Source organism: Tyto alba, unplaced genomic scaffold (genome assembly GCF_018691265.1).
Source record: "Tyto alba isolate M040663 unplaced genomic scaffold, T.alba_DEE_v4.0 Super-Scaffold_29, whole genome shotgun sequence".
Classification (NCBI taxonomy): domain Eukaryota; kingdom Metazoa; phylum Chordata; class Aves; order Strigiformes; family Tytonidae; genus Tyto; species Tyto alba.
Genome location: NW_024881303.1, coordinates 3862081 through 3872583, shown reverse-complemented (window position 1 = coordinate 3872583; position 10503 = coordinate 3862081). Strand labels below are relative to the sequence as shown.

At 60.8% G+C, this 10503-nt stretch overlaps 1 protein-coding gene across 1 annotated transcript; it reads right to left on the bottom strand.

The window, feature by feature from the left end:
- Positions 1 to 6030: 6030 nt before the first annotated feature.
- On the bottom strand, positions 6031 to 10001 carry PTGDR (prostaglandin D2 receptor). Its single transcript, XM_042799306.1, has 2 exons — positions 9072 to 10001; positions 6031 to 6709 (listed from the first exon to the last, which is right to left on the bottom strand). Exons 1-2 carry the CDS (start codon positions 9885 to 9887, stop codon positions 6443 to 6445), a joined length of 1083 nt encoding a protein of 360 aa, XP_042655240.1. The 5' UTR covers positions 9888 to 10001; the 3' UTR covers positions 6031 to 6442.
- Between the last annotated feature and the right edge of the window lie 502 nt (positions 10002 to 10503).

Sequence of the window (10503 nt, the reverse complement as noted above, 5' to 3'; positions counted from 1 at the left end):
GCCGCCTCCCGACTGCGCCGCCGCTGCCGCCCGCCCCGCCGGTACCGCCCCCCCCCCCCCCCCCCCCCCCCGCCCCGCCCGCCGCCCCCAAGCCCGCCCTGAGCCGTGCCCCGGCTCCCCCCCCCCCCCTCCCCGGGCCGTTCCCCTATACCCCCCCCGCCCCAAGCCCGCTCCGCCACGGATGGCTCCCGGTACCGGCGCGCTAGCCCCGGTGCCGGGCCGGGAGCCCCTCATACAGCCCAGCTCCCTGCCCGGTTCGAGAGCCCCGGGAGGGCAGCGAGCCCCGGGGATGGGTCGAGGAACCCAGCGATGAGCCCCGGTGCCGTCTCCGCCGGCGTGGTGCGGGCGGGGCAGGTTACCAGGAGTCCCGGTACCGGGCTGGGAGCCCCGGGAGTGTTCCGGGAGCCCCGCACATGGCCAGCCCCGGTGCCGGTCCAGGAGCCGCGGTGCCAGTCCAGGAGCCCCGGTGCCGGTCCAGAAGTCCCGGTGCCAGTCCAGGAGCCCCGGTGCCGGTCCAGGAGCCCCGGTGCCGGTCCAGGAGCCCCGGTACGGTTCCAGGAACCCCGGCAGTGCTCCGGGAGCCCCTCACATGGTCAGCCCCGACGCTGGTCCAGGTGCCCCGGCGCCGGTCCAGGAGCCCCGGTTCCAGTCCAGGAGCCCCGGTGCCGGTCCAGGAGCCCCGGTACGGTTCCAGGAACCCCGGCAGTGCTCCAGGAGCCCCTCACATGGCCAGCCCCGGTGCCAGTCCAGGACCCCCGGTACCGGGCTGGGAGCCCCGGGAGTGCTCCGGGAGCCCCAAGGCATGGCCAGTGTCGGTACCGGGCTGGGAGCCCCTCACATGGCCAGCCCCGGTGCCGATCCAGGAGCCCTGGTGTCGGTCTAGGAGCCCCGGTACCGGGCCGGGAGTCCCGGTGAGGTTCCGGGAGCCCCGAGGGCACAGCCAGTTCCCATCCCGAGAGTCTCGGTCCCGGGCCAGTAGCTCTGCTGGCGGCCAGTCCCCATGGTGATTCGGGAGCCCCGCTGCTGCTCTGGGAACGCTGGGCTAGCCCCAGTTACGGGTTGGGAGCCCCGGGCTCGCAGCAAGACCTGGTGTAGGGCTGAGAGCCCCGGGGCTGCTACAGGAACCCCGACACTGGGCTAACGCCACTGCTGATTTGAAAGCCCAGTGGCATGGCCAGCCCCGTGTCAGTCTGGGAGCCCCGGGACAGCAACGAGCCCCAGTGCTGGACCCCAACGATGAGCCTCGGTCCCATCTCCGCTGGCTTGGTGCAGGGCAGGCTACTGGGGAGCCCCAGCTGAGCCCGGGCTGTGCAGGTGGGTTCCCCACAGCCCCAGAGGCACCCAGAGCCCCCCAGGAACACCCTGCCCCACAGCCAGCCCCACATCATGCCCCCACCACCCCCCTGTTACACATGTCATCAGAGGTCCCCACGGGAGTGCAGCCTTGCAGCTGGTGTCTAGTCATGGGGGGGGGGGGGGCACACACATCAGAGGGAACCCCTCTTCCCCCTGCAAGCCTGGCTGAGCTCGGCTTATCTGCCTCAAATACCAGCTCCAGGAAAGCTCCTTCTGCCAGGGCTCCGGGCTCCTCAGCTGGCTCAGGAAGTTCTCATTCTTGCGTAGTATTTCCCCAGCCATGACCCCCATCCTCTCACCACCTTGCTGAGAGCAAACCTTTTGCTCTTGGCCTCCAAGCTGGGCTCTGGTTCAGCGGGGGGGCCAGGCAGGGCTCAAGTGCACTCCTTCATCCATGACCTAATGCAAAACTGTCCTCGCAAAGTGCCCCGGTCCCCCCAAACCCTGGTGAAACGATGCAGCACCGATCAGCTCCAGCACAGACACGGCAGGTCGCCGCCACTATTTTGGCTGTTGTTTTTAAAACCTTGCTTTTGCAACAGGAACTTCGTAAAGGAAATATGGTATACGGCAAACTCCAGAGCCGGGCGAGCTGCGGTTTGTGACAGCACCTCCATTTCTGACGGCCCGCTCCTATTCCTCGTTTTGGTTTCTTCCATTTCACAGCTCGAAAGCTTCTTCAGCGCGTTGGGGAGGATGTGTTGTCACCTTGCCGGTGGCAGGGCACCCACAGCCGCTCCCATGGCCCAAGAAATGGGTGGGATGACAGGGAAGAGCTTTTAGCCGACTCCCAGAGTAAACCTCCACGCAGGTGGGTCAGGAAAACGCACGTCCCAGGACCGATTTTAACCTCCCCCCCCCCCAGCCCTGCAGACCCAATCCAGCAGAGCACCCAAGCGTGTGGACACATCCGATGGTGGGACCCATCCTGTTGGCTTTCCGAGGGCTGGATGGGACTTTGGCACGTTCAGCCCTCTGTGGTGTTCACAAAATTCAGGTTAAAAAATGGAGCTGAGTCCGAATCCCAGCCTGGTCCATCCGAGCAGCTTACGGAGGCTGCAGCCTGCTCGTCTGGAGACCTTTTCCGAGCAGAAGGCACCCCGTCGGGTGGTTGCTCCAAGGCTTTTCCCAGCCTCCCACTCCTTTCTGGCGTTGCGTGTCACAGCTCAGGAAGGGGTTTTGGCATCTTCTGGAGCTCATTTTCCTGGCAGCTAATGGAACCGTAAATACCCATTTGGGGCTTCAGTCTTCTCCACCAACAGTTGCATCTGATGGGATATTTTTACAATAATGGGAAAATTGCTGGGCTTTTTTTTTTTTTTTTTTTCTTCTCCCCCTTCTGAGCTCAAAAACAGGAACATGCCACTTGGTACAATTTGTCCCTTTCTTTGGAAGTGTTTGCTTTCTTCCTTTTGCTTCCATGTTTATCTCGGGTGTCTTGCCTCTAACGAGGACCACATGTCCTCCCAAGGGTCATTGGCATTGTTTTCCCTAAGAGAAGATTTCCAGAGTTGGCCCACTTGGGGAAAAAGCTCTGGGCTTATAGGAAAATTGGATGAATTTCATAAAAACCCTGCAGCTGAGAGGACTCAACCTCTGGTGTTTGCTGCCTATGGTTGGGGAGGGTGCAAGGATCCTGCTCCATCGCTGGTGGGTTTTCAAGGGCAGCTTTGGCACCGCAGGCAGGGAGGAGACTCTTTTAAACCAAAAACCCATCTGACCTGTGTTTTGCAAAGCCAGATGTCGTTTTTCTTCCAAAGCCTAGCCAGCCCCATCTCTTACCTCATGCACCGGTGCTGCCAGCAGCCTCACTCACCACCCTGGAAAAGCAGAGCTGAGCACCGGCGCGGCAGGGCCAGGTTTTGGTGCCTTGGCTTGCCATCCTGTGCAAGCACCTGGGTGCATGGGTTAAAAAAAAAAAAAAAAAAAATCAAAAATCAAACCTCTCACTGACTGGTTGTGTCATACAGCCCCGCAGGCTGAGCACCCTGTCTTGGGTGCCTGGCAGCCCTGGCGCTGCTGCCTGCCCAGGCACGTGCCTTCCTGCTTCCAGAATGGATGAAAAATGCAGGCAGACAATATAAAAAAAAAAAAAAAAAAAAAAAGGGATCTTTGCAAGAACTAAACGATTTGCTGGGAAATGAGCTCGTGTGAAGTTGTGCCTGGATTTTATGAGCTTAAAAAAAAAAAAAAAGAAATAATCCTGACTATGCTCTGTTTATGTCTGGGAAAGGAGAGGGATGTAGGGTTAGGTGATGCCTGTGACACCAGTGACACCGTGAGTGTGGGACAGGGCGGGTGGAGGTGTCGGAGGGCAGCTGGCATGGTACAACTGCTCCAAAAAGAGCATCATCGGTGTGAGCCACAGTCTTGAGCCTGGCAGTGTCTCCTTATTGCCTCCATTAAGCATTAGGTCCATCCCTTTGAGGATCGCTGGCAGAGGAGCAATCTGGCACAGATGGAGCCCGTGGGGAGTGACTGAGCAGTGCGAGGAGCCTGGGAGGAGGATGCGATCGGGGAGGGTTCACACAGCAGCTCTCACCATTTCAGCATTTGGCCGGAGGGCCCTGAGCCTCTGGGCTTTTTCAGTTCCTGTTTAGCAACACTTAGAACTAAACGGCGCGTTGCAGGGATGTTTTTTATTGCAGTTTTAAATTTATTTGATTTTTTTGCCAAGCGCAGGAATAGGAAGGGGCTCTGAGCTCTGATGTAACTCCTGAAGCCCCAAACCGTATGTGTTTGGGCACCAAAAAGCGGGTTGCCCAGAGGAGTAGTTTAGGATGGAGAGTGGCAACCCACTCCGTGCAGCGGCTGTGCCCAGCGTACTCCGGCCAGCTCGGATCCCAGCCCTGGCTGGGGACGTGCTGCCATCTCTGGAGAGGACCACGATATGGCAGTCCCAGGCCCCAGAAACACTCCGAGGAGTGATTTATCCTCTCGGAGGGCAGCTGGGCCTTCAGCCGCGAGCGCAAACCTTGTTGGCCGGAGCCGGAGCTTGGCTCGCCCGGAGGCAGCGGTGGCCGGCTGGAGACTCCAGGTCTGCTCCCAGAGCAGATAGGACACCAGCAAGGGCAGAACCCCAATTAAAAGCTCTACCAAAACCAGATGAGCGTGTGTAGGTTGCTGGGGTGTGCACGGGCTCAGCCGGGGAACGGGGGACGATGCGGGGACAGGGGGGGTCACCCCCGCAGCCTGGAAGCCCTCGCTGTGCTCGGTGACTCCATGATTTCTTTCCTCTGATGATAAACTCGCAGATGGGTCAGGCACCGTGGTGTGTGCATCATCTCAGGGCTCGGACGGAGTCTGTATTCATGCACCTTAATAAATAAACTGTGCGGTTTTTTTAATTTAATTGCTGCTTTCCAAGGAACGTGGTTGCCCTGGGCTCTGAATACACATATGCTGGGGCAGGGACCTCTCCTGGGAGGCTCTTCAGAAGGGAATTCTCACTGGGGTCATGGGCAGATGATGGCCTGTCCCATCCTGGGCACACACCGAGCACCCACAGCTCACGTTGCTGCCCGCTCCCAGCCTGGCCGTGCCCCGTCCGTCTGTCCCGAGCGGTGCGTGGATCCGTATGGTGGAGGAGACCCCAGCCAGGGAGGGGGGACAACAGCAAGATTTTGCAGAGCCATTATCTCACCTGGCCTTCATCCCACCACGGCGAAACAGGCCCAGTGAAAGGCACGACGCAGACTCGGGGCTGTTGGCTCTGCAGTCCCACGTGAGCCATCTCCAAGTCAATAACACGCCAGTAACATGAAACCGGTACGTGGACCAACCCTCATTTCATTTCTTTCGCCTTAGAAAACCACGATAAGAGGCACCAAGCAGGGAGCTCACAGATCCCCCCAGTACATCCCTTTTCTCCAGCCAGGAAAGCCTGGCTGGCCAAACAGTCAGAGCCAACCCAACCAGATCCCCTCCAAAAAGCCCCAGGATAGATTTGCATGAGTTTCTTCCTTCAAAACAGACTCCATTTGACATCAAGGGTAAATATTGCGTGAGAACTGGCAGGAACACAACTACACCTTGCAAGGCTTAGCTAAACAGAGGGAGAAAAGCATTTACCCTGTCTCCTCCATGGACACTAAGCAGATGGGACTTTGGTTATCATATTTTTTTTGGCCTAAACGGTCACTTGAGGCAGATATTAAATCCAGTTAATACGTGTGGTTGAGGGGAAATGGGTCTTTCATTAAAATGATCGTTCGCTTGCATGTTTGTGCCGTGAGGTTATACAACCCAGGCTCTGCTTTCTCTCAATTATTGCTCTTATTAGAGCTCAGGACCATCATAAATACTGAATTAAAATAATTACAGCAGGACAGGTAGCCATCTGAGTAACACAAATGTAACATTAGCGCTTGGAGGAATCAATTTTCGAGTGAAGAGCAAGCCACGGCGGAGAAACCACAGCCCCACTCAGGGGATATGGGGTTAAGGGAGGGACGATGGGCATCCCGAGGAGGGACGATGGGTGTCCCAGGGAGGGACCCCCTCCTTGCCCTCCAGCTCCTCAGCGCAGCCATGAGCTGCTGCTCAAGTTTCTGAGTCTCCACATCCCCAAAGGCTCCCTCACATCCACCTCACTCAGGCCGGGGACACCCCAAACCCCCTCGGATATCCCCTCTTGGTGCGGAAGGGGCTCACGCACAGGACAAGGCGATGGAGCAGGGCTCTGAACCACTTTTATTTGATGGGGACGCACACACCCCCCCCCCCCCGCCCTTCCTCCCTGTCTGTCCCCGCTGCCCTGAAGCCACACGCCAGAACCCTCCTGCTTTCCTGGAGCCGGGCGCTCCCCAAACCCTCCACAAAGTGCTGCTGCTCGGAAATATTCACAGGTACCCGGGATCCCCCCCTTCGGTTCCTCTCTGAGGTGAAACGCAGCCCAGGGAGGGGGCAGAAACGCTTTCACACCCACCCCTCGCTGCGAGCCGGACGCCGTCCCCGCCTGCGACAGCCCCGTCCTGCCCCGGGATGCTCCGAGGTTGGGGGGGGGGGGGGGGGGGGGGGAGCGCAGGGCCGAAGGCTCGCTCCTCATCCTCACCAGCAGCCGCCGGTTTCTGCAAGAGCGGCGAGCTCAGGGGAAGCCGAGCTGCGGGGTGTCTGTCCTGCGCCAGCCCAGGGGACAGAACTGGCCGTCCCCCTCCGGGCCGGGCCCTTTCAGGCTGGGTTTGCGGGAATTCAGCCTCCTGCAAACCCTGCGGACGAACATGCGGAAGACGGAGGTGCGGAAGATGATGAAGACCCAGGGGTCCACGATGGAGTTGACGGAGAGAAACCGCAAGGCGCTGAGGTCAGCGTTCTCGTTGAAGTCCGTGGCAAAGGCCCCCATGTATGCCCGGATCTGTCAAAAAACCCCAAAGAAATAAGGAAAAATGAAGAAAGACCCCACTACAGGGAGCCGAAAATGCCCGTGGGGGCAGCAAAAGAAGTTTTAACCCCTCAGTGTCCTGCTGCATTGAATCAGCATGTTTTATGGGTTGAAGACCCCGAAGCTGGGAGTTTGGGCTGGGTCACGGATGGTCGTGGCGTGGGGGCACCGTGTCCCCATCAGGGCCGGGAGGTCAGAGCTGAAGAGGTGGCCCCGGTGACCGGGGCTGTTTCGTGGAGTAAAGGAGCATCCAACCTCCTCAGGCTGCAGCAGTGGGTGCTGCTCTTTCCCCTGAGGCTGGGGCACCCCACTTGTCTTGCCCCCCCTGCCCTGCGATGGGTATGGGACCAGGCACCCGATGGATAATTTGGCTGGAGCGCAGCCCTTGGTGGGTCAAGGTCCTTCCTCCACCTCCAGGTCCAGCCTGAAGCCCTCTTTGTTTGAGAACCACAGAGTTTTTGCTGGGGTTATTACAAAACCAGTATGAGCCCAGTCGTGCCGGGGTTGCTGTTGGCCGGCGTGTCACGATACGGCTCCAGAGTGTGACAGAGGGGACAAGGAGGTGGAAGTTGTCATTTAGGGTGGTGGCAGCACCTGCACGCCCCCCACCCTGATTTTGGGATAGCCCCGGCTGCCCCACCAGCTCTGCTTACTGTGCTGCAGGACATTGGGGCCACTGCGGGGCGGGGGGGGGGAACACACACACACACACACACACCAAGGGCTCTGTCATGCTGGGGGTCTCCCACCCCCACCCCTACCAGCGGGACCCCCCATCGCTGGGGAAGAAGGAGGAGGATTTCAGGGAGTATTTCCCCCAGTTCGGAAAATCCAGGGTGGTTCAAAGGGGTCTAGATCTACTTGGTACCTCCAGGATTTGGGGGGGGAATGGGGGCAGTTATTGAAGGGTCTAACCCTATGAACCAACCTCCCTAGGAATAAACACGGGGGGGGGGGGAGAGTAATTTCAAGCAGCTAAAGCAATGAACTGACCCCCCCCAACACCTTTTCAACACCTCTGAGGCAACCCTAGAGGAATGGGGTGGTGGCGACGGGGCGGGGGGATGTGGGGGGGTATTCCAACGGGATTAAAGCATCAACCGGACCCCTGGGATGGGGTGGAGGACACTGAGAGGGGGCCAAAGCAATTACTCAACCCCCCCTGTCACCTCTGGGACAGAGTGGGGGTGATGGGGGGGTTATTCCATGGGGGTTAAAGCAATGAACTAATCTCTGGGAACATGGTGCTGGTGGTGGGTATTCTGTCCGGGGGGCGGGGGGCAACACAATGACCTGACCCTCCCCAGGACAGGGTGGTGGTGATGAGTAGGGGGGGGCACGGACATGGGTATTCCAAGGAGGTTTAAGCAATGAACCAACCCCCCAGGACAGGGTCAGGGTGGTGTGGTTATTCCAGCAGGATTAAAGCAATGAATTAACATCCCCCCCCCTGGTACGGGGTGGTGGTGCTGGGGTTTATTTCATGGGGTTTAAAGCAACAACCAGACCCTTGGGACAGGGTGGGGGACACTCGGGGGGGGCCCAAAGTAATTACCCAACACCTCTGGCACAGAGTGGTGGTGATGAAGGGTTATTCCAAGGGGGGTTAGAGCAATAAATTAACTCCTGGGGACATGGTGCTGGTGGTGGGTATTTAAAGGGGAGGGGGCAACCCCCAGAATGGGGAGGGAGGTTTATTCTAAGGGGTTTAAAGCAATAACCTGACCCTTGAGGACAAAGGGACTAAAGCAATGAGCCCCCCCCCTGCCCCAACAACTGCGGGAGTGGGCAGTGGTGCCAGAGTTTATTCCAAGGAGCCAAAGAAATTAATTGCCCCCCCCCCCGGGACTGAGTGGTGGTGATGGGGGGGGGGGGTATGCCAAGGGGGTTTAGGCAATGACCCCTGCGGACAGGCTTGGGGGAATATTCAGAAGGGGAGCAGTGTAATGCCCCCAGGAGCAGGTGGTGGTGCCAGGGTTTATTCCAAAAGAACCTGCCCACCTCCCCACACCCCCCCCCGCCCAAAACTGATGGGGGGGGGGTTATTCCAAGGGGTTTTAGGTGATGACCCAACCCCCCGTGGACAGGGTGAGGGACTATTCCGAGGCCAAAGCAGCAATCCAGCCTCCTTGGGAGGAGGTGGCAGGGACGGGGGGGGGGGGGGGGGGGCGTTATATTCCAGGGGGTTTAATGCAAGGACGGAGCCCCGGGGATGGGGTGGTGGGTATCTGAGGGGGGGGGGGGGGGGCGGGGGGGGGCAAAGCAACCACCCGAGCACCCCGGGTGGTATGGGGGGGGTGCTGTTCCGAGGGAGGGGGCCAGCGGGATTACTCACGATGAGCGGGAGGGAGCAGATGGTGAAGAGGACGGTCATGAGCCCCAGCAGGATGAGGTGGTCGAGTTCCTCCATGCGCGGGGCGGCGGCGGGGGGGGTCCCGCGGCGGGGCTGCCGCCGAGCCATGTCGTAGAGGTGCCGCATGCTGCTCACGTTGCAGGCGCCGATGGCCAACACCAGCAGGCCCATCAAGCTGGCGTAGAGGACGGGGAAACCGAGCTGACGAGGCCCGCCACCGGCCATGCGGATGAAACACCACGTCCCCGGGCAATACTGCATGGGCACCCCGAAACCCAGCAGCGGCAGGGCGCAAAAAAGGGCGCAGAGCCCCGCCGCCGCCGGCCCCAACGTAGCCCCCAGCCGCCGGGTGAGATGCCGTCGGTAGAAGTAGGGATGCCCCAGCGAGAGCCAACACTCCAGCGCCATGGCTAGCAGCAGCAGGGTGGGGGCTAGCCCGAAGAAGGCCATGAGGAAGGCGAAGAGCTGGCACAGGACCCCCGGCTCGCCCTCGGTACGCCCGCCCGGTCCCAGTTCGCTGAGGCTGCGGTTGTAGGCGTAAGCGGCCAGGACGATGGGGCTCAGAAGGCACTTGCCCAGCAGATCCGTGACTGCCAGCCCGCTCACCAGCACGTAGAAAGCAGAAACCCGAGGCGGGCGACCACCGGTGGCCCGGGATCGCCGTCGGTGCTGACCCAACAGCAGTAACGCCAACACGTTGCCCAAGAGCCCGGCGGCGAATAACACCGAGCCGGGCACCGCCGACTGCCCGCTCTCGATGTACCGGCTGTTACGGCACCGGTAACCTTCCGTCTCCATCGGGCTATCCCGGATCGGGATGGACCCAACCGGGATGGGATGTCCCGAACCGCAGCGGGCTGCGCCGCGGCTGCCGGCGGCGACTGGCCCGGCGGGGCGGGTGGCCCCGGCCGGCGCGGAGGGGGGGGGGGGGGGGGGGGGGGGGAAGAGGGGGGGGAAGGAGGAGGAGGAGGAGGAGGAGGAGGAGGAGGAGAGAGGGAGGGAGAGGCGGTGCGGTACGGCGGGGCACAGCCCCCGGGGCCGCCCCTTCCCGCCGCCCGGCCCTCCCCGAACCGTCGGAGGGTGTCTGCGGGGTGGAGGGGGGGGGGGACGTGTCGGTCCCCCGGGAGACCTACGGCTGCGGGGGGGTGGGTGGGGGTGACACCCCACCACCCCCCCCCCGCGGGAGGAGGGATGGGAAGGAGAGCGGGGCTGCGTCCCGGGAGGCGGGGGGTGGGACCCTGGGTTATGGGGTTGAGGGCGGGGACAGAGTCCCTGGGGGGTGGGGGTAAGGGGGACACAGCTGAGCCCCTCGGGGTTTAGAGGTAAGGGGCTCAGAGCTGAGTCCCCGGGGGGGGGGGGGGGTTATGAGGTAGGGAGCTGGAGCTGAGCCCCTTGGAGCGGTTTCAGGTAAGGG

Bases quoted from the DNA above. Each gene is read 5' to 3' on its own strand.
- PTGDR (XM_042799306.1), bottom strand. From the start codon at position 9,887: ATGGAGACGGAAGGTTACCGGTGCCGTAACAGCCGGTACATCGAGAGC. The intron at 6,710-9,071 runs GTGAGTAATCCC...GTTTTTTGACAG, and splicing joins TCTGCTCCCTCCCGCTCATC to ATCCGGGCATACATGGGGGC.